At 40.6% G+C, this 24942-nt stretch overlaps 1 protein-coding gene across 1 annotated transcript in view; it reads right to left on the reverse strand.

Moving 5' to 3' along the window:
* Window positions 1–24942, reverse strand: part of PEDS1 (plasmanylethanolamine desaturase 1) — a 260434-nt gene that overhangs the window by 186485 nt on the left and 49007 nt on the right. Inside the window, exon 2 of the mRNA XM_053692365.1 lies at window positions 18451–18570. Coding sequence (XP_053548340.1) covers window positions 18451–18570 — 120 coding nt within the window. The remainder of the gene's footprint in view (window positions 1–18450; window positions 18571–24942) is intronic.

Here is a 24942-nt window from a genome sequence, read left to right on the forward strand (position 1 = left end):
ATCAATGGAATGAAGGGGTTCAAACGGAACACCCTGTAAAACGTTAAGAACAAGGTTTAAACTCCATGGTGGAGCCACAGCTTTAAACACAGGTTTAATCCTGGCCAAAGCCTGACAAAAAGCCTGAACGTCTGGAACTTCTGACAGACGCTTGTGTAACAGAATGGACAGAGCTGAGATCTGTCCCTTTAAGGAACTAGCGGATAACCCCTTTTCTAAACCTTCTTGTAGAAAAGACAATATCCTAGGAATCCTAACCTTACTCCAAGAGTAACCTTTGGATTCGCACCAATATAGGTATTTACGCCATATTTTATGGTAAATCTTTCTGGTAACAGGCTTCCTAGCCTGTATTAAGGTATCAATAACTGACTCAGAAAAACCACGCTTTGATAAGATCAAGCGTTCAATTTCCAAGCAGTCAGCTTCAGAGAAGTTAGATTTTGATGTTTGAAAGGACCCTGAATCAGAAGGTCCTGTTTCAGAGGTAACGACCAAGGTGGACAGAATGACATGTCCACCAGATCTGTATACCAAGTCCTGCGTGGCCATGCAGGCGCTATTAGAATCACTGATGCTTTCTCCTGTTTGATTCTGGCAATCAATCGAGGAAGCATCGGGAAAGGTGGAAACACATAAGCCATCCTGAAGGTCCATGGTGCTGTCAAGGCATCTATCAGGACCGCTCCCGGATCCCTGGATCTGGACCCGTAGCGCGGAAGCTTGGCGTTCTGTCGAGACGCCATGAGATCTATCTCTGGTTTGCCCCAACGTCGAAGTATTTGGGCAAAGACCTCTGAATGAAATTCCCACTCCCCCGGATGAAAAGTCTGACGACTTAAGAAATCCGCCTCCCAGTTCTCCACTCCCGGGATGTGGATTGCAGACAGGTGGCAAGAGTGAGACTCTGCCCAGCGAATTATCTTCGATACTTCCATCATTGCTAGGGAGCTTCTTGTCCCTCCCTGATGGTTGATATAAGCTACAGTCGTGATGTTGTCCGACTGGAACCTGATGAACCCCCGAGTTGCTAACTGGGGCCAAGCCAGAAGAGCATTGAGGACTGCTCTCAATTCCAGAATGTTTATTGGAAGAAGACTCTCCTCCTGATTCCATAGTCCCTGAGCCTTCAGAGAATTCCAGACAGCGCCCCAACCTAGTAGGCTGGCGTCTGTTGTTACAATTGACCAGTCTGGCCTGCTGAATGGCATTCCCCTGGACAGATGTGGCCGATAAAGCCACCATAGAAGAGAATTTCTGGTCTCTTGAATGGAATGAAGGACACGGCATGCATTTTGAAGTTTTGTTAACCTGTCCTCTGTCAGGTAAATCTTCATTTCTACAGAATCTATCAGAGTCCCCAGGAAGGGAACTCTTGTGAGTGGAAAGAGAGAACTTTTCTCTTCGTTCACTTTCCATCCATGCGACCTTAGAAATGCCAGTACTATCTCTGTATGAGATTTGGCAGTTTGAAAGCTTGAAGCTTGTATCAGTATGTCGTCTAAGTACGGAGCTACTGAAATTCCTTGCGGTCTTAGTACCGCCAGAAGAGTGCCCAGAACCTTTGTGAAGATTCTTGGAGCCGTAGCCAGTCCGAATGGAAGAGCTACAAACTGGTAATGCCTGTCTAAAAAGGCAAACCTTAGATACCGGTAATGACTTCTGTGAATCGGTATGTGAAGGTAAGCATCCTTTAAATCCACTGTGGTCAAATACTGACCCTCTTGGATCATGGGCAAAATTGTTCGAATAGTTTCCATCTTGAACGATGGAACTCTTAGGAATTTGTTTAGGATCTTTAAATCCAAGATTGGCCTGAAGGTTCCCTCTTTTTTGGGAACTACAAACAGATTTGAGTAAAACCCTTGTCCTTGTTCCAACCGCGGAACTGGATGGATCACTCCCATTAATAAAAGATCTTGTACGCAGCGTAGAAACGCTTCCTTCTTTGTTAGGTTTGTTGACAACCTTGACAGATGAAATCTCCCTCTTGGGGGAGAGGATTTGAAGTCCAGAAGGTATCCCTGAGATATGATCTCTAACGCCCAGGGATCCTGAACATCTCTTGCCCAAGCCTGGGCGAAGAGGGAAAGTCTGCCCCCCACTAGATCCGGTCCCGGATCGGGGGCCCTCAATTCATGCTGTCTTAGGGGCAGCAGCAGGTTTTCTGGCCTGTTTGCCCCTGTTCCAGGACTGGTTAGGTTTCCAGCCTTGTCTGTAGCGAGCAACAGCTCCTTCCTGTTTTGGTGCAGAGGAAGTTGATGCTGCTCCTGCTTTGAAATTACGAAAGGAACGAAAATTGGACTGTCTAGCCTTGGCTTTGGCCTTGTCCTGAGGCAGGGCATGACCTTTACCTCCTGTAATGTCATCAATAATCTCTTTCAAGCCGGGCCCGAATAAGGTCTGCCCTTTGAAAGGAATATTAAGCAATTTAGATTTAGACGTAACATCAGCTGACCAGGATTTTAGCCACAGAGCTCTGCGTGCCTGAATGGCGAATCCTGAATTTTTAGCCGCAAGTTTAGTTAAATGTACTACGGCATCTGAAATAAATGAATTAGCTAACTTAAGGAATTTAAGTTTGTGTGTGATGTCATCTAGTGTGGATGATTAAAGTGTCTCTTCCAGAGACTCAAACCAAAATGCTGCTGCAGCCGTGACAGGCGCAATACATGCAAGAGGTTGCAATATAAACCCTTGTTGAACAAACATTTTCTTAAGGTAACCCTCTAATTTTTTATCCATTGGATCTGAAAAAGCACAGCTATCCTCCACTGGGATAGTGGTACGCTTAGCTAAAGTAGAAACTGCTCCCTCCACCTTAGGGACCATTTGCCATAAGTCCCGTGTGGCGGCGTCTATTGGAAACATTTTTCTGAATATAGGAGGGGGTGAGAAAGGCACACCGGGTCTATCCCACTCCTTAGTAACAATGTCAGTAAGTCTCTTAGGTATAGGAAAAACGTCAGTACTCGTCGGTACCGCAAAATATTTATCCAACCTACACATTTTTTCTGGGATTGCAACTGTGTTACAATCATTCAGAGCCGCTAATACCTCCCCTAGTAACACACGGAGGTTCTCAAGCTTAAATTTAAAATTTGAAATGTCTGAGTCCAGTTTATTTGGATCAGAACCGTCACCCACAGAATGAAGCTCTCCGTCTTCACGTTCTGCAAACTGTGACGCAGTATCAGACATGGCCCTTGCATTATCAGCGCACTCTGTTCTCATCCCAGAGTGATCACGTTTACCTCTTAGTTCTGGTAGTTTAGCCAAAACTTCAGTCATAACAGTAGCCATATCTTGTAATGTGATTTGTAATGGCCGCCCAGATGCACTCGGCGCTACAATATCACGCACCTCCTGAGCGGGAGATGCAGGTACTGACACGTGAGGCGAGTTAGTCGGCATAACTCTCCCCTCGTTGTTTGGTGAAATATGTTCAATTTGTACAGATTGACTATTTTTTAAAGTAGCATCAATACATTTAGTACATAAATTTCTATTGGGCTCCACTTTGGCATTAACACATATAGCACAGAGATATTCCTCTGAATCAGACATGTTTAACACACTAGCAAATAAACAGCAACTTGGAAATACTTTTCAAAGTAATTTACAAATAATATGAAAACGAACTGTGCCTTTAAGAAGCACAGAAAATATTATAACAGATAAAATAATTAAGTTATAGCATCAATCTTTGTCAGAATATACAGTTTTAGCAAAGGATTGTTCCCCTCAGCAAATGATAACTAACCCAGGCAGCAGAAAAAAAATACACAAATAAACGTTTTTTATATCACAGTCAATACAATCAGCACAGCTCTGCTTCAAAGATTACTTCCCTCAAAAAAGACTCTTGAGATCCCTGAACTCTGTAGAGATGAACCGGAACATGCAGGAAGAAAATGAATCTCTGACTGAGTTTTTCTGATGCATAGTGAAAGCACCAAAATGGCCCCTCCCCCTCACACATACCAGTGAGAGAGATCAGTAAACTGCTCTAATTTAAATCAAAACTATTGCCAAGTGGAAAAAAAGTGCCCAAAACATTTTTTCACTCAGTACCTCAGAGAAAAAAACGTTTTTACATGCCAGCAAAAAAACGTTTTACCTCAATAATTAATTGTCATTTAAAACCTATTGCAAGTCCCTGCAAAATAGGTTAAGTCTATGTATACAGTTTAAAAGCCAGAGAAGTACCATTTCCCAGAAAACTGAAGTGTAAAATATACATACATGACAGCCTGATATCAGCTACATCTACTGCATTCAAGGCTGAGTTTACATTATAACGGTATGGCAGGATTTTCTCATCAATTCCATGTCAGAAAATAATAAACTGCTACATACCTCTTTGCAGATTAATCTGCCTGCTGTCCCCTGATCTGAAGTTTACCTCACTCCTCAGATGGCCGAGAAACAGCAATATGATCTTAACTACTCCGGCTAAAATCATAGAAAAACTCAGGTAGATTCTTCTTCAAATTCTACCAGAGAAGGAATAACACACTCCGGTGCTATTATAAAATAACAAACTTTTGATTGAAGATATAAAAACTAAATATATCACCATAGTCCTCTCACACATCCTATCTAGTCGTTGGGTGCAAGAGAATGACTGGGGGTGACGTAGAGGGGAGGAGCTATGTAGCAACTCTGCTGGGTGAATCCTCTTGCACTTCCTGTAGGGGAGCAGTTAATATCCCACAAGTAATGATGACCCGTGGACTGATCACACTTAACAGAAGAAATATGGTATTTCGTCTGAAAAAATGTATAGCACTATGGCTCAGCTACAATTATGGTGGTTGTGCTGTATAGATGTATAGGTTTTTGAAATCTAGATTTGAAATCTAAGAGTGGCACAGTTGGTACATAAAAGTATTTAATACATATTAGACATTTAAAAACAGAATTTATGTTTACCTGATAAATTACTTTCTCCAACGGTGTGTCCGGTCCACGGCGTCATCCTTACTTGTGGGATATTCTCTTCCCCAACAGGAAATGGCAAAGAGCCCAGCAAAGCTGGTCACATGATCCCTCCTAGGCTCCGCCTACCCCAGTCATTCGACCGACGTTAAGGAGGAATATTTGCATAGGAGAAACCATATGGTACCGTGGTGACTGTAGTTAAAGAAAATAAATTATCAGACCTGATTAAAAAAACCAGGGCGGGCCGTGGACCGGACACACCGTTGGAGAAAGTAATTTATCAGGTAAACATAAATTCTGTTTTCTCCAACATGGGTGTGTCCGGTCCACGGCGTCATCCTTACTTGTGGGAACCAATACCAAAGCTTTAGGACACGGATGAAGGGAGGGAGCAAATCAGGTCACCTAAATGGAAGGCACCACGGCTTGCAAAACCTTTCTCCCAAAAATAGCCTCAGAAGAAGCAAAAGTATCAAACTTGTAAAATTTGGTAAAAGTGTGCAGTGAAGACCAAGTCGCTGCCCTACATATCTGATCAACAGAAGCCTCGTTCTTGAAGGCCCATGTGGAAGCCACAGCCCTAGTGGAATGAGCTGTGATTCTTTCGGGAGGCTGCCGTCCGGCAGTCTCGTAAGCCAATCTGATGATGCTTTTAATCCAAAAAGAAAGAGAGGTAGAAGTTGCTTTTTGACCTCTCCTTTTACCGGAATAAACAACAAACAAGGAAGATGTTTGTCTAAAATCCTTTGTAGCATCTAAATAGAATTTTAGAGCGCGAACAACATCCAAATTGTGCAACAATCGTTCCTTCTTTGAAACTGGTTTCGGACACAGAGAAGGTACGATAATCTCCTGGTTAATGTTTTTGTTAGAAACAACTTTTGGAAGAAAACCAGGTTTAGTACGTAAAACCACCTTATCTGCATGGAACACCAGATAAGGAGGAGAACACTGCAGAGCAGATAATTCTGAAACTCTTCTAGCAGAAGAAATTGCAACTAAAAACAAAACTTTCCAAGATAATAACTTAATATCAACGGAATGTAAGGGTTCAAACGGAACCCCCTGAAGAACTGAAAGAACCAAATTGAGACTCCAAGGAGGAGTCAAAGGTTTGTAAACAGGCTTAATTCTAACCAGAGCCTGAACAAAGGCTTGAACATCTGGCACAGCTGCCAGCTTTTTGTGAAGTAACACAGACAAGGCAGAAATCTGTCCCTTCAGGGAACTTGCAGATAATCCTTTTTCCAATCCTTCTTGAAGGAAGGATAGAATCCTAGGAATCTTAACCTTGTCCCAAGGGAATCCTTTAGATTCACACCAACAGATATATTTTTTCCAAATTTTGTGGTAAATCTTTCTAGTTACAGGCTTTCTGGCCTGAACAAGAGTATCGATAACAGAATCTGAGAACCCTCGCTTCGATAAGATCAAGCGTTCAATCTCCAAGCAGTCAGCTGGAGTGAAACCAGATTCGGATGTTCGAACGGACCCTGAACAAGAAGGTCTCGTCTCAAAGGTAGCTTCCAAGGTGGAGCCGATGACATATTCACCAGATCTGCATACCAAGTCCTGCGTGGCCACGCAGGAGCTATCAAGATCACCGACGCCCTCTCCTGATTGATCCTGGCTACCAGCCTGGGGATGAGAGGAAACGGCGGGAACACATAAGCTAGTTTGAAGGTCCAAGGTGCTACTAGTGCATCCACTAGAGCCGCCTTGGGATCCCTGGATCTGGACCCGTAGCAAGGAACTTTGAAGTTCTGACGAGAGGCCATCAGATCCATGTCTGGAATGCCCCACAGCTGAGTGACTTGGGCAAAGATTTCCGGATGGAGTTCCCACTCCCCCGGATGCAATGTCTGACGACTCAGAAAATCCGCTTCCCAATTTTCCACTCCTGGGATGTGGATAGCAGACAGGTGGCAGGAGTGAGACTCCGCCCATAGAATGATTTTGGTCACTTCTTCCATCGCTAGGGAACTCCTTGTTCCCCCCTGATGGTTGATGTACGCAACAGTTGTCATGTTGTCTGATTGAAACCGTATGAACTTGGCCCTCGCTAGCTGAGGCCAAGCCTTGAGAGCATTGAATATCGCTCTCAGTTCCAGAATATTTATCGGTAGAAGAGATTCTTCCCGAGACCAAAGACCCTGAGCTTTCAGGGATCCCCAGACCGCGCCCCAGCCCATCAGACTGGCGTCGGTCGTGACAATGACCCACTCTGGTCTGCGGAATGTCATCCCTTGTGACAGGTTGTCCAGGGACAGCCACCAACGGAGTGAGTCTCTGGTCCTCTGATTTTTTGACCTCTCCTTTTATCACCAAATTTGGAAGCTTTAACCCTTAAAATAACGGAACCGGAGCCGTTTTGAACTTTAACCCCTTTACAGTCCCTGGTATCTGCTTTGCTGAGACCCAACCAAGCCCAAAGGGGAATACGATACCAAATGACGCCTTCAGAAAGCCTTTTCTAAGTATCAGAGCTCCTCTCACATGCGACTGCATGCCATGCCTCTCAAGAACAAGTGCGCCACACCGGCGCGAAAATGAGGCTCTGCCTATGCTTTGGGAAAGCCCCTAAGAATAAGGTGTCTAAAACAGTGCCTGCCGATATTATTATATCAAAATACCCAAATAAAATGATTCCTCAAGGCTAAATATGTGTTAATAATGAATCGATTTAGCCCAGAAAAAGTCTACAGTCTTAATAAGCCCTTGTGAAGCCCTTATTTACGATCGTAATAAACATGGCTTACCGGATCCCATAGGGAAAATGACAGCTTCCAGCATTACATCGTCTTGTTAGAATGTGTCATACCTCAAGCAGCAAGAGACTGCTCACTGTTCCCCCAACTGAAGTTAATTGCTCTCAACAGTCCTGTGTGGAACAGCCATGGATTTTAGTGACGGTTGCTAAAATCATTTTCCTCATACAAACAGAAATCTTCATCTCTTTTCTGTTTCTGAGTAAATAGTACATGCCAGCACTATTTCAAAATAACAAACTCTTGATTGAATAATAAAAACTACAGTTAAACACTAAAAAACTCTAAGCCATCTCCGTGGAGATGTTGCCTGTACAACGGCAAAGAGAATGACTGGGGTAGGCGGAGCCTAGGAGGGATCATGTGACCAGCTTTGCTAGGCTCTTTGCCATTTCCTGTTGGGGAAGAGAATATCCCACAAGTAAGGATGACGCCGTGGACCGGACACACCTATGTTGGAGAAACAAGGGTATCGTTTAAAATATACTTTAGCAGAACGACAGGAAATAATGTATAAAAACACATAAACATATAAACATCTATAGAAACACGCGTGTTTGGCTTATTAGCTGTATGTATAATGTCTCATGAAGATCGTCTCATATGTAATTGTAGTAACATAGATCAGGAAATAATAATAATAAAAAACAAATAATGTCCAATAATCCCTTCTCAAAGTTAAGAGATATATAAAAAAGGTTTTCCCATGTGTATCCAAAAAATAAATAAACTGTCCAATTTAAGTGTTGTCCAAAACCGTGATATAAATGAGTAGTGCAAGTCCAGCAAATTCAAAAGTTCTATTAAAAAAGCTCTTCACAAAACATTTCAAAAAAACATTTAGTGGAGGTAGATAATCTGAAAGTTCAAAAAATGGTGACAAAAAATAAATCCGTGAATTCAATCCAAAATAGTGATAAAGATAAGTCCATAAAAATGTAAAATATCCAAAAGGTAAAAAACCAAAAAAATAATTAATTAGTATGTGCACAAACTAGTGAGAGTGATCCCTAAAAGGGGTCTTTAGTGGGGGGGTTATACTTCCATGTAAAAAAATTATTTGTTGTATGAGAAGCAAAAAAATATATAATGAATGAATATAAAAATAAAAATAGGCAAAATACAAAAATGGAAATAAAAATAATCCTAGGGAATCTTCAAAACCTGAAAATAAAGGATAATAACAATAGTGTGATACTGTATTATAATTCAATAATCAAGGAATAAATAGCTCACCATAGCTCTGTCAACGCGTTTCGGCCCACAAGAGAGGCCTTTATCAAGACTTAGATAGTCTTGATAAAGGCCTCTCTTGTGGGCCGAAACGCGTTGACAGAGCTATGGTGAGCTATTTATTCCTTGATTATTGAATTATAATACAGTATCACACTATTGTTATTATCCTTTATTTTCAGGTTTTGAAGATTCCCTAGGATTATTTTTATTTCCATTTTTGTATTTTGCCTATTTTTATTTTTATTTTTATATTCATTCATTATATATTTTTTTGCTTCTCATACAACAAATAATTTTTTTACATGGAAGTATAACCCCCCCCCACTAAAGACCCCTTTTAGGGATCACTCTCACTAGTTTGTGCACATACTAATTAATTATTTTTTTGGTTTTTTACCTTTTGGATATTTTACATTTTTATGGACTTATCTTTATCACTATTTTGGATTGAATTCACGGATTTATTTTTTGTCACCATTTTTTGAACTTTCAGATTATCTACCTCCACTAAATGTTTTTTTGAAATGTTTTGTGAAGAGCTTTTTTAATAGAACTTTTGAATTTGCTGGACTTGCACTACTCATTTATATCACGGTTTTGGACAACACTTAAATTGGACAGTTTATTTATTTTTTGGATACACATGGGAAAACCTTTTTTATATATCTCTTAACTTTGAGAAGGGATTATTGGACATTATTTGTTTTTTATTATTATTATTTCCTGATCTATGTTACTACAATTACATATGAGACGATCTTCATGAGACATTATACATACAGCTAATAAGCCAAACACGCGTGTTTCTATAGATGTTTATATGTTTATGTGTTTTTATACATTATTTCCTGTCGTTCTGCTAAAGTATATTTTAAATGATACCCTTGTTTTAAATGTTTAATATGTATTAAATACTTTTATGTACCAACTGTGCCACTCTTAGATTTCAAATCTAGATTTCAAAAACCTATACATCTATACAGCACAACCACCATAATTGTAGCTGAGCCATAGTGCTATACATTTTTTCAGACGAAATACCATATTTATTAAAAACAAAACTTTCCAAGATAGAAGCTTAATATCTATGGAATGCATAGGTTCAAACGGAACCCCTTGAAGAACTTTAAGAACTAAGTTTAGGCTCCATGGTGGAGCAACAGGTTTAAATACAGGCTTGATCCTGACCAAGGCCTGACTAAATGCTTGAACATCTGGGACATCTGCCAGACGATTGTGTAAAAGAATAGACAACGCAGATATTTGTCCTTTTAACGAACTAGCTGATAATCCTTTCTCCAATACTTCTTGGAGAAAACAGAATTTATGCTTACCTGATAAATTACTTTCTCCAACCGTGTGTCCGGTCCACGGCGTCATCCTTACTTGTGGGAATATCTCTTCCCCAACAGGAAATGGCAAAGAGTCCCAGCAAAGCTGGCCATATAGTCCCTCCTAGGCTCCGCCCACCCCAGTCATTCGACCGACGGACAGGAGGAAAAATATAGGAGAAACCATATGGTACCGTGGTGACTGTAGTTAGAGAAAATAATTCATCAGACCTGATTAAAAAAACCAGGGCGGGCCGTGGACCGGACACACCGTTGGAGAAAGTAATTTATCAGGTAAGCATAAATTCTGTTTTCTCGAACATTGGTGTGTCCGGTCCACGGCGTCATCCTTACTTGTGGGAACCAATACCAAAGCTTTAGGACACGGATGAAGGGAGGGAGCAAATCAGGTTACCTAAACGGAAGGCACCACAGCTTGCAAAACCTTTCTCCCAAAAATAGCCTCCGAAGAAGCAAAAGTATCAAATTTGTAAAATTTGGCAAAAGTGTGCAGTGAAGACCAAGTCGCTGCCTTACATATCTGGTCAACAGAAGCCTCGTTCTTGAAGGCCCATGTGGAAGCCACAGCCCTAGTGGAGTGAGCTGTGATTCGTTCAGGAGGCTGCCGTCCGGCAGTCTCATAAGCCAATCGGATGATGCTTTTAAGCCAAAAGGAAAGAGAGGTAGAAGTCGCTTTTTGACCTCTCCTTTTACCAGAATAGACAACAAACAAAAAAGATGTTTGCCTGAAATCTTTTGTAGCCACTAAATAGAATTTTAGAGCACGGACTACGTCCAAATTGTGTAACAAACGTTCCTTCTTTGAAACTGGATTCGGACATAAAGAAGGTACAACTATCTCCTGATTAATATTCTTGTTAGAAACAACCTTTGGAAGAAAACCAGGCTTAGTACGCAAAACCACCTTATCTGCATGGAACACCAGATAGGGCGGAGAACACTGCAGAGCAGATAACTCTGAAACTCTTCTAGCAGAAGAAATAGCAACCAAAAACAAAACTTTCCAAGATAGTAACTTAATATCTATGGAATGTAAAGGTTCAAACGGAACCCCTTGAAGAACTGAAAGAAGTAGATTTAGACTCCAGGGAGGAGTCAAAGGTCTGTAAACAGGCTTGATCCTAACCAGAGCCTGAACAAATGCTTGAACATCTGGCACAGCTGCCAGTCTTTTGTGTAGTAAGACAGATAAAGCAGAGATCTGTCCCTTTAGAGAACTTGCAGATAATCCTTTCTCCAAACCTTCTTGTAGAAAGGAGAGAATCTTAGGAATTTTTATCTTATTCCATGGGAATCCTTTGGATTCACACCAACAGATATATCTTTTCCATATTTTATGGTAAATCTTTCTAGTTACCGGTTTTCTGGCCTGAACCAGAGTATCTATCACAGAATCTGAAAACCCATGCTTTGATAGAATCAAGCGTTCAATCTCCATGCCGTCAGCTGGAGGGAGACCAGATTTGGATGTTCGAACGGACCCTGAACAAGAAGGTCCTGTCTCAAAGGTAGCTTCCATGGTGGAACCGATGACATATTCACTAGGTCTGCATACCAAGTCCTGCGGGGCCACGCAGGAGCTATCAAGATCACCGAGGCCCTCTCCTGTTTGATCCTGGCTACCAGCCTGGGAATGAGAGGAAACGGTGGAAATACATAAGCTAGGTTGAAGGTCCAAGGTGCTACTAGTGCATCTACTAGAGTCGCCTTGGGATCCCTGGATCTGGACCCGTAGCAAGGAACCTTGAAGTTCTGACGAGACGCCATCAGATCCATGTCTGGAATGCCCCATAATTGAGTTAGTTAGGCAAAGATCTCCGGGTGGAGTTCCCACTCCCCCGGATGGAATGTCTGACGACTCAGATAATCCGCTTCCCAGTTTTCCACACCTGGGATGTGGATTGCAGATAGGTGGCAGGAGTGATCCTCCGCCCATTGAATTATTTTGGTCACTTCCTTCATCGCCAGGGAACTCCTTGTTCCCCCCTGATGATTGATATACGCAACGGTCGTCATGTTGTCTGATTGGAATCTTATGGATCTGGCCTTTGCTAGCTGAGCCCAAGCCCTGAGAGCATTGAATATCGCTCTTAGTTCCAGAATGTTTATCGGGAGAAGAGACTCTTCCCGAGACCATAGTCCCTGAGCTTTCAGGGATTCCCAGACCGCGCCCCAGCCCACTAGACTGGCGTCGGTCGTGACAATGACCCACTCTGGTCTGCGGAAGCTCATTCCCTGGGATAGATGGTCCAGGGTCAGCCACCAACGGAGTGAATCTCTGGTCTTCTGATCTACTTGAATCGTTGGAGACAAGTCTGTATAGTCCCCATTCCACTGTTTGAGCATGCACAGTTGTAATGGTCTTAGATGAATTCGTGCAAAAGGAACTATGTCCATTGCTGCAACCATCAACCCTACTACTTCCATGCACTGCGCTATGGAAGGACATGGAACAGAATGAAGAAATTGACAAGTGCTTAGAAGTTTTGACTTTCTGACCTCTGTCAGAAAAATCCTCATTTCTAAGGAATCTATTATTGTTCCCAAGAAGGGAACTTTTGTTGACGGAGACAGAGAACTTTTTTCTATGTTCACCTTCCATCCGTGTGATCTGAGAAAGGCCAGAACGATGTCTGTATGAGCCTTTGCTTTTGACAGGGACGACGCTTGTATTAGAATGTCGTCCAAGTAAGGTACTACTGCAATGCCCCTCGGTCTTAGAACCGCTAGAAGGGACCCTAGTACCTTTGTGAAAATCCTTGGAGCAGTGGCTAACCCGAATGGGAGGGCCACAATCTGGTAATGTTTGTCCAGAAAGGCGAACCTTAGGAACTGATGATGTTCTTTGTGGATAGGAATATGTAGGTACGCATCCTTTAGATCCACGGTAGTCATAAATTGACCCTCCTGGATAGTGGGTAGAATCGTTCGAATGGTTTCCATCTTGAACGATGATACCCTGAGAAATTTGTTTAGGATCTTCAAATCCAAAATTGGTCTGAAAGTTCCCTCTTTTTTGGGAACTACGAACAGATTTGAATAAAATCCCATTCCTTGTTCCTTTATTGGAACTGGGTGTATCACTCCCATCTTTAACAGGTCTTCTACACAATGTAAGAACGCCTGTCTCTTTATTTGGTTTAAGGATAAGTGAGACATGTGGAACCTTCCCCTTGGGGGTAGTTCCCTGAATTCCAGATGATAACCCTGAGAAACTATTTCTAGTGCCCAGGGATCCTGAACATCTCTTGCCCAAGTCTGAGCAAAGAGAGAGAGTCTGCCCCCTACTAGATCCGGTCCCGGATCGGGGGCTACTCCTTCATGCTGTTTTGTTTGCAGCAGCAGGCTTCTTGGCCTGCTTACCCTTGTTCCAGCCTTGCATCGGTTTCCAGGCTGGTTTGGGTTGTGAGGCATTACCCTCTTGCTTAGAGGATGCAGAATTAGAGACCGGTCCGTTCCTGAAATTGCGAAAGGAACGAAAATTAGACTTATTCTTGGCCTTGAAAGGCCTATCTTGTGGAAGGGCGTGGCCCTTTCCCCTAGTGATGTCTGAGATAATCTCTTTCAATTCTGGTCCAAATAGAGTTTTACCTTTGAAAGGGATGTTAAGCAATTTTGTCTTGGATGACACATCCGCTGACCAAGACTTTAGCCAAAGCGCTCTGCGCGCCACGATTGCAAACCCTTAATTTTTCGCCGCTAATCTAGCTAATTGCAAAGCGGCATCTAAAATAAAAGAGTTAGCCAACTTAAGTGCGTGAACTCTGTCCATAACCTCCTCATATGGAGTCTCTCTACTGAGCGACTTTTCTAGTTCCTCGAACCAGAACCACGCTGCTGTAGTGACAGGAACAATGCACGAAATGGGTTGTAGAAGGTAACCTTGCTGTACAAAAATCTTTTTAAGCTTATCCGAAGGCACAGACATGTTAAACAGGCTTAAACTTGTCAATAAAGCACAAAAAACGTTTTAAAACAAAACCGTTACTGTCTCTTTAAATTTTAAACAGAAAACACTTTATTACTGAATATGTGAAAAAGTATAAAGGAATTGTTCAAAAATTACCAAAATTTCACCACAGTGTCTTAAAGCATTATGAGTATTGCACACCAATTTTCAGAGCTTTAACCCTTAAAATAACGGAACCGGAGCCGTTTACAAATTTAACCCCTATACAGTCCCAGCTATAGCTTTTGCTGTGACCTAACCAAGCCCAGAGGGGAATACGATACCAAGTGACGCCTTCTAGAAACTTTTCCAGCTACTTTCAGATCCTCACACATGCATCTGCATGTCTTGCTCTCAAAAACAACTGCGCAGTAATGGCGCGAAAATGAGGCTCAGCCTACAACTGGGAAGGCCCTCCCTGACTGGAAAAGGTGTCTAACATAGTGCCTGCCGTTAAAAAACGTTCCCCAAGTTTATAAATGTGAATTATTATAAACATGTATAAAATGCCCAAATAAAGCAATCGATTTAGCCCATAAAAGTGTCTACCAGTTTTATAGCCCATATTAAGCCCTTTATTCTGTTTGCTTGACTAAGAAAATGGCTTACCGGTCCCCATGAGGGGAAATGACAGCCTTCCAGCATTACATGGTCTTGTTAGAAATATGGCTAGTCATACCTTAAGCAGAAAAGTCTGCTAACTGTTTCCCCCAACTGAAGTTACTTCATCTCAACAGTCCTATGTGGAAACAGCAATCGATTTTAGTTACTGTCTGCTAAAATCATCTTCCTCTCACAAACAGAAATCTTCATCCTTTTCTGTTTCAGAGTAAATAGTACATACCAGCACTATTTTAAAATAACAAACACTTGATAGAAGAATAAAAAACTACATTTAAACACCAAAAAACTCTTAACCATCTCCGTGGAGATGTTAACAAACAGTTACCGGTATCAGCGCTTTAGTCCTGGTGGTTAGTAGAAGGCAAACAATAAGCCGGTAGTTGTTATTAGGAAATTGGAGGTGCAAGAATCAACAGGCTGGCTGGTATGGACAACCCAGCTGATGAACCCGGAACCAACCCGGAACCTCTGCAGTTCAGATCCGGGTGTGCTGCTGCCCGTAGTGGAAGGTGTGTGCTCTCAGGTTACACCCGGTCAGGAACAGAAACTAGGACAAAGTAGAAGACAGGCGCAGCCCAATTCAAGTGCAGGGTAATTTATTTTGACATAAGTGCAAGTACACAATACACAAAAGTTCGCTCAGACTTTTTCAAGAGTATAATCAAAAGCTTATTACCATTTTGATTATACTTGAAAAAGTCTGAGCGAACTCAGACGAAACGTACGTAGAGTTTTCTGTACTATACCACCAGGAGCAATTATAGTTCCAGCACCTCTCACCCAGACCTAGCATTATCCGACTGAGATGTTTGTGCCTGGGCTATGAATACGACTACCCGACTGGAGGGATCATTTTAACCTATTTTGCTGTTTTATCTTCTAAACGTTTGTGAGTATGTATTGTGTACTTACACTTATGTCTCAATAAATTACCCTGCACTTGAATTGGGCTGCGCCTGTCTTCTACTTTGTCCTAGTTTCCGTGGAGATGTTGCCTGTGCAACGGCAAAGAGAATGACTGGGGTGGGCGGAGCCTAGGAGGGACTATATGGCCAGCTTTGCTGGGACTCTTTGCCATTTCCTGTTGGGGAAGAGATATTCCCACAAGTAAGGATGACGCCGTGGACCGGACACACCAATGTTGGAGAAAAGACAATATTCTAAGAATCCTAATCTTACTCTATCAGTAACCCTTGGATTCACACCAATAAAAATATTTGCGTCAAATCTTATGATAAATCTTTCTGGTGACAGGCTTTCTAGCTTGAATCAGGGTATCAATGACCGACTCAGAGAAACCACGCTTTGATAGAATCAGGCGTTCAATCTCCAAGCAGTCAGACGCAGAGAAATTAGATTTGGATGCGTGAATGGACCTTGGATTAGAAGGTCCTGCCTCATTGGCAGAGACCACGGTGGAACCGATGACATGTCCACTAGGTCTGCATACCAAGTCCTGCGTGGCCATGCAGGTGCTATCAGAATCACTGAAGCCCTCTCCTGCTTGATTCTGGCAACCAGACATGGGAGGAGAGGAAACTGTGGAAATACATAGGCCAGATTGAAGGACCAGGGCACTGCTAGAGCATCTATCAGTACCGCCTGGGGATCCCGGGACCTGGACCCGTAACGAGGAATTTTGGCATTCTGTCGGGACGCCATCAGATCCAATTCTGGTGTGCCCCATAGCTGAGTCAGCTGGGCAAATATCTCCGGATGGAGCTCCCACTCCCCCGGATGAAAAGTCTGACAACTTAGGAAATCCGCCTCCCAGTTCTATACTCCTGGGATATGGATTGCTGAGAGAGGGCAAGAGTGATCCTCCGCCCATCGGATTATTTTGGTTACCTCCATCATCGCTAGAGAACTCCGCATTCCTCCTTGATGATTGATATAAGCTACAGTCGTGATGTTGTCCGACTGAAATCTGATGAATTTGGCCGCAGCAAGCTGCGGCCACGCCTGAAGCACATTGAATATCGCTCTCAGTTCTAGAATGTTTATCGGGAGGAGAGTTTCCTCCTGAGACCATAAGCCCTGTGCTTTCAGGGAGTTCCAGACTGCACCCCAGCCTAGCAGGCTGGCATCTGTCGTTACTATGAGCCACTCTGGCCTGCAGAAACACATTCCCTGAGACAGGTGGTCCTGAGACAACCACCAGAGAAGAGAATCTCTGGTCTCCTGGTCCAGATTTATTTGAGGAGATAAATCTGCATAATCCCCATTCCACTGTTTGAGCATGCATAGTTGCAGTGGTCTGAGGTGTAGGCGAGCAAAAGGAACTATGTCCATTGCCACTACCATGAGTCCGATTACCTCCATGCACTGAGCCACTGATGGCCGAGGAATGGAATGAAGAGCTCGGCACGTGGTTAAGAGTTTTGATTTTCTGACCTCCGTCACAAATATTTTCATTTCTACCGAGTCTATCAGAGTCCCTAGGAAGGAAACTCTTGTGAGAGGGAAGAGAGAACTCTCTTATGTTCACCTTCCACCCGTGAGATCTCATTTTTGTCACCACACTCACTTTACCCTTCCTAGTACTTTAGAGTAGGCAAAGAGAATGACTGGGGGTGGAGCTAAGGGAGGAGCTATATAGACAGCTCTGCTGTGGGTGCTCTCTTTGCCACTTCCTGTAGGGAAGGAGAGTATCCCACAAGTATGGATGAATCCGTGGACTCGATACATCTCACAAGAGAAAGTTTTTTTCTACATATATCCCTGCTAGTTTCCAATATACATTTTTAATCTTTCTTTTTTCTTTCTGCAAACATAATGGTTTAATATTCAATAATTCTCCTTATAAGCTACACCTATTTGTGTTCTGTGGTCCTTAAAGAGAACTTGCCCCCTTTGTCTTCCTTTTAACAAGGTTTCTCATACATGATTTGACTAAAGCATTGTCATAAATTGTAGCCAAACTAGATATCATGCAGCAATATAAATCTTATGTACTCATGTATATGAAAGAGCAGCATTTAAACATGTTAAACACCATTTTAAGAATGGACGTGATAAATTAAAATCTGTTTAAATTTAAAGGATACTAACTGGGAGTGTGTGACTCAATAAGTCCCAAGACTCTACTGCTTATTGGCTTATAGGGACAACTCAGAGAAAAAGTTCGTTTATTCAGTACAGATATATCCAATTTTAAAAAACAAAAACTTGCCAAGTTTTTTTTTTTTTTTTTTAATTTGGCATTTGTTTGCTAAAAATTTCACAGCTTTAAAAAAATATATATTTATTATTATTTATTTAATTATTATTTATCTAATATTTATTATTTATGTCAATTTCAAGATGAGTCTGGTATGTAACTCTCTGTCATCCCTTTTCCTTATATTATAGAAGTAGGATAATTTTACCCGGGCATAATCTTTTAAATGGATTACTATTTTGAATTTCAAAATATGCGTATGTTCTAACAATTATAAACTAGGTTTTCTGGGAACTGCCAGTATATAGACTGCATATCTGCTGCAGGGCTTTTAAATACATTAAAAAAAAGTGTTCAAAATTATTGCTTAATGAAATGTGGATAAAGCATATTAAAAAAGTCAGGCGTTCCACTTACATATGCTACAAATGATGCTGGGGGTATATTCAAACCGGAAATGCCATACAAGACAGCAGAAATTGAAGGTCAGCAAAATGAAGCACAGAATTACAGATAGCCATTCTTGAAATCGCTTTCCTAAGAGAAAAGAAAACAATATTATGTACAAAAAAGAAAATACAAGTTTAGACAATACATTTGTAGCTGTTTATGGCAACTGCATTGAATGTAAACATAGTAACCAGGATATAGTAATGTGCTATGTAAAGATCAATTACTCATGAAGCATGCATATATGCACACAAGTTAAATACACAATATTGTAATTTATACATGTCAATGTGTATACCATATACAGTATATTTGACCTGTGTCAGCGAGTTCTAAAATAAAAGTCCAATATCTCCATGTCTTACTGTGATTAGGTATCTTAAAGGGATACCAAATCAACATTTTTTTCTTTCATGATTCAGATAGAGCATCTAAGCAACTTTCTAATTTACTGGATAGCAAGTGTAATCCAGTGTGCTGAAGCAAAAATGGGCCGGCTCCTAAGTTTAGATTCCTGCTTTTTCAAATAAAGATAGCAAGAGAATGAAGAAAAATAGATAATAGAAGTAAATTAGAAAGTTGTTTAAAATTGCATGCTCTGAGTCATGTAAGAAAAAAATTGGGTTCTAGCTCCATATTTTAGAAAGAGTAAAAAGTGATGTGAATTAGTGTGTCTGTAGGGCTCCCAGAATGTGACAAGGAATTTATTGATATGAAGGGGCTAGTTTACAGTAAAAGAAGTCATGTAATTACACAAGTCACACAGTTATAAGGTGACTGTGCCAGTGACGTGCAGTGAGGTCAGAGGCTGGTGAGGCACTAGATATGATACGGCAGAGAAACACATGTACAGAGTTAACTGAAAGTTTAATTTTAAATGTCTCCCTTTGACTATGTGTTTAACCAGTTACTTTACAGTGGCATTATTTCTAAAAACATTTAACTGCAATAATTACATATATTTTTTAAATGACTCTCTTTTTTATTAATATAAACTTGTATAAAAGCAGCACATATTAAAAACACAATGCAACAGCTTTCAATTGATTTGTGAATTACAAGTTAACAGCAGTCTTTAAATAAATGGAGACACAGAAAAATAAAAATAGATACTGCATCCTCTGACTGAACAGACATAACATATATGGAGTTTGTACCAAATGAAATAAAATAACCATGAAAAAGGGAGGCTTAGCAATATTCAATGTCAAAAACTTTAATTTAAATAATGTGGACACTGCACACTAAACTCTGGGTTTTAAATTATGGATTTAAATTTGAATTGACCCTTTGACTTCCTGTCAGTATTGGGTTATGCTCACTTACTGTCCCCCCTGTTAACGAGCTGTATCTGAACACAATTTGTGAATCACAAGAGATGTAGAATACTACTTTACTCTTCTGCTTGGTGTCATCTGTTCTTAGGTTACCTCAGCTTCCAGTTGTGTCACATGACCCTGCTCACTGCAGCCTCCTTCTGATTAATCTATATATCCTTCACTTGCTAGGAGGCATCAGGAGGGGTGCCTCCTATTGGTCCCAATTGTTGCTGCTAATATATTGACAGAACACAGGTGGCGCTGCAGCACAGCTTTTCCTTTGACCCATGTACTGCAATGGAGAGAAGCGTTCCTGTACCTGCCTCTCCATAGCATTACATGAGGGGAAATTATTTTTTTTTGTACTTTTTTTTTGTTTTAATTAAAATTTAATTAAGCTTTGGCCACATATGGCAGGGTAGGCACTGCCTCCCCTGCCTCTTATGAGTGCATGTCCCTGGACTGTGCACAGTTTGAATCAGACAGAAACGAGCACAGGCAACATGCTACACTACTTCCTGCTTAAAATATAAACGGAACATTCTCACATTGCATAGTTGCATTATTTAAAGCTATGCATCTACTGACAGGGAAACACTACAGTAAATATAAAAAAGCTCAATAGCTAAGGTGGTAAAACCACTTTAGACAGTATGTGCCTAAACTTGCAGTCATAGTCTAAACAATCTCTCTAGCACCCATGATACCTTTTAAACTTAAAGAAACGTTACAGAATATTTTTCTTTTACTTCAATGATATAAATCAACAATTTATCAATCAACTTTATTGCTAAGTTACAGCATGAATCAATAAGAATGAATAATATTTTGAGTAATAGAATTAAAGACAATGAAACCAAACAGTATGGTGGAAGCCCAGAAGCTGACTCTCAGCAAATGTGTGCATGGGTTTACCATCTCTGCTCTAGACCAGAGCTTCTTAAACTTTTTCACCTAGGACCCCTTTTTACATTGGAAATTTTTCCTGACACCTATTATAATAAAGCCCAAAATAAACCCCTTGTCAGATTCATATACAATTTTTGTTTTTCTTTTCATACATCAATATCCCACACAAATGGGTGAAGGAGTTAAAATGTAAAAAAAATAAAATAATGTATGGAAACCTGAAGAGAGCTCCGACTCCTATTTAGTCCGCAACCCGGGAGTGGACAATACAAGTGTGAAAAAGCCGACAATGCCCCTGATCTGTACCTTTGAAATGCTTCTCTTACAGTCTTACAGGGTGCAAAAATACCTAAGTTCTAAGATGTTAGGCCCCAGAATGAATATGTACAGCTTCACCAACAAGCATATACAAGGAGTTAAACTGGAGAACAGCTTTGAAGATAGCTGCAAGCACAGGAGGGAAAACAATAGAATGGTAAGTGGTACTCTACATTTGCCCAGCAGTTTAATGTCCCTTTAACTAAACCGTTCTCTAAGTTCTAAATTAGGGCCGGTTCTCAAGAAACCTGGTTAAAAAAACACACACAAAAAAAAAAAAAAAACACACAAAAAAAAAAAAACACACAAAAAAAAAAAACACACACCTCACTTAAAAAAGGGACATTAAACACAAAATTCCTTTTTATAAGAATAGTATTGATGTTATTCCTGCCTCTCTCTAGTAATGAGTGTCGCCATATTGAAATTTGTTTTTCACTGAAATTTCAATGGTGTCCTTTCTTCACATGTTCAGCAACTCTCCTTCAGATACCTGCAGTGTAACCTAGGTTCCATAATGGCAGTACCCAGGATTAAGAGGTAGTGTCTAGGAAAAATGGAGAAACACTGTAATTCCATAGAAATGACAGCTGCCTCCCATAAAAAGTATAATAAGGCTCTCTGGGATAGAGAATTTCATAGGGAGGAGTGAATTAAACAGGGGAACAACCTTCCGCAAATATAAATTCTCAATTTGCAGCAAATACAAATTAATCTAAAATGTATTCACAAAAGCTTCAAGTTTCATATAAATTATTTTTCTCTCATTTAAATATTAATGTATTATAAACTTTGAACAAACTTCATCTGCATACATAAGTTGAGATAAATCAGTGAAACATGCAGGTGTAACATTAGTGAATATAATAAGGAGTTGTGAGAGAGTTTCAAACACAACCAGGGAACTCCCCTGTCCCTATCACTTTCTGAAACTATCAAGAATATTTCACATAGAAAAAAAAATTAAGTGCAATGAAAATTGTAAATGAAACACATAAATATACACAATAAAACCCTTATTTATCAACTTTACACAGAAATATTCCAAGCACAATCAGAATTTGTGAAATCACAATGCATTAAAAACAGAAAACTTAAAGTATAAACTCTCATGTGAGGCAGTGCTATATTGTACTGTGCTAAATGTAGCCACCAATCAGCAAGCGCTACTCAGGCTGCTAAACAAAAAATGGGCCAGCTCCTAAGCTTACATTTCTGCTTTTTCAAATAAAGATAAATTGATCATAGGAGTAAATTAGAAAGTTGCTTAAAATTGCATGCTCTATCTTTTTGTCTTTAGTATTCCTTTAAAGGGACAGTCAACACCAGAATGTGTGTTGTTTTAAAAGATAGATAATCACTTAATTACCCATTCCCTAGTTTTGCATAACCAACACAGTTATAATAATAATAATACACGTTTTACCTCTGTAATTACCTTGTATCTAAGCCTCTGCAGACTGCCCCCATATTTCAGTTTTTTTGACAGACTTGCATTTTAGTTAATCAGTGCTCACTCCTCGGTAAATTCACGTGCATGAGCTCAATGTTATCTATATGAAATGCATGAACTAACGCCCTCTAGTGGTGAAAAACTATTAAAATGCATTTAGATTAGAGGTGGCCTTCAAGGTCTAAGAAATTAGCATATGAACCTCCTAGGTTTAGCTTTCAAATAAGAATATCAATAGAACAAAGCAAAATTGGTGATAAAAGTAAATTGGAAAGTTGTTTAAAATTACATGCCTTATTTGAATCATGAAAGTTTTTTTGGGACTTGACTGTCCCTTTAAGTAAATAAATACAAATCCCTTCTATGTAATTTAATTTTTATTTCATTATTTATTGTATTTGCAAAGTTTTTTTCTACATATATCCCTTTAATGAGTCCATAAACTGCAGTTAATGATCTCAATATGATACACAAATGGTATATGAAAAGGACCACAATGCATTTCAAGTACACTAACTATACTTTGCAAAAATGATTCTTCAGAAGTCATTACTGCTGAGTGATAATGCGCAGCTCTGGAAAAAATTAAGAGAACACTGCAAAATTATCAGTTTCTCTGGTTTTACTATTTATATAGTTACGTGTTTATAGAACAAAACAAAAAACATAATTTATGCTTACCTGATAAATGTATTTCTCTTGTGGTGTATCCAGTCCACGGATCATCCATTACTTGTGGGATATTCTAATTCCCAACAGGAAGTTGCAAGAGGACACCCACAGCAGAGCTGTCTATATAGCTCCTCCCCTAACTGCCATATCCAGTCATTCGACCGAAAACAAGCAGAGAAAGGAGAAACAATAGGGTGCAGTGGTGACTGTAGTTTAAAGTTAAAAAATACCTGCCTTAAAATGACAGGGCGGGCCGTGGACTGGATACACCACAAGAGAAATAAATTTATCAGGTAAGCATAAATTATGTTTTCTCTTGTAAGGTGTATCCAGTCTACGGATCATCCATTACTTGTGGGATACCAATACCAAAGCTAAAGTACACGGATGAAGGGAGGGACAAGGCAGGTACTTAAACGGAAGGTACCACTGCCTGTAAAACCTTTCTCCCAAAAATAGCCTCCGAAGAAGCAAAAGTATCAAATTTGTAGAATTTTGAAAAAGTATGAAGCGAAGACCAAGTCGCCGCCTTGCAAATCTGTTCAACAGAAGCCTCATTTTTAAAGGCCCATGTGGAAGCCAAAGCTCTAGTAGAATGAGCTGTAATCCTTTCTGGAGGCTGCTGGCCAGCAGTCTCATAGGCTAAGCGGATTATGCTTCTTAGCCAAAAAGAAAGAGAGGTTGCCGAAGCCTTTTGACCTCTCCTCTATCCAGAGTAGACAACAAACAAAGCAGATGTTTGACGAAAATCTTTAGCAGCTTGTAAGTAAAACTTTAAAGCACGAACCACGTCCAGATTGTGTAATAGACGTTCCTTCTTTGAAGAAGGATTAGGACACAAAGATGGAACAACAATCTCTTGATTGATATTCTTATTAGATACCACCTTAGGTAAAAACCCAGGATTGGTACGCAGGACTACCTTATCCGCATGGAAGATCAGATAAGGAGAATCACATTGTAAAGCAGATAACTCGGAGACTCTACGAGCCGAGGAAATAGCTACCAAAAAAAGAACTTTCCAAGATAAAAGTTTGATATCTATGGAATGAAGAGGTTCAAACGGAACTCCTTGAAGAACTTTAAGAACTAGATTTAAGCACCATGGCGGAGCAACAGGTTTAAACACAGGCTTGATTCTAACTAAAGCCTGACAAAATGCCTGAACGTCTGGATCATCTGCCAGACGCTTGTGCAAAAGAATAGACAGGGCAGAAATCTGTCCCTTTAAGGAACTAGCTGACAATCCTTTTTCCAAACCTTCTTGGAGAAAGGATAATATCCTGGGAATCCTGACCTTACTCCATGAGTAACCCTTGGATTCACACCAATAAAGATATTTACGCCATATCTTATGGTAAATTTTCCTGGTGACAGGCTTTCGTGCCTGTATTAAGGTATCAATGACTGACTCTGAGAAGCCACGCTTTGATAACATCAAGCGTTCAATCTCCAGGCAGTCAGTCTCAGAGAAATTAGATTTGGATAATTGAAAGGACCTTGTAGTAGAAGGTCTTGTCTTAACGGTAGAGTCCAAGGTGGAAAGGATGACATGTCCACTAGATCTGCATACCAGGTCCTGCGTGGCCACGCAGGCGCTATCAAGATCATTGATGCTCTCTCCTGCTTGATCTTGGCAATCAGACGAGGGAGCAGAGGAAACGGTGGAAACACATAAGCCAGGTTGAAAGACCAGGGCGCTGCTAGAGCATCTATCAGCGTCGCCTTGGGATCCCTGGACCTGGATCCGTAACAAGGAAGCTTGGCGTTCTGGCGAGACGCCATGAG

Source organism: Bombina bombina, chromosome 1, assembly GCF_027579735.1.
Source record: "Bombina bombina isolate aBomBom1 chromosome 1, aBomBom1.pri, whole genome shotgun sequence".
NCBI classification, from domain to species: Eukaryota; Metazoa; Chordata; class Amphibia; order Anura; family Bombinatoridae; genus Bombina; species Bombina bombina.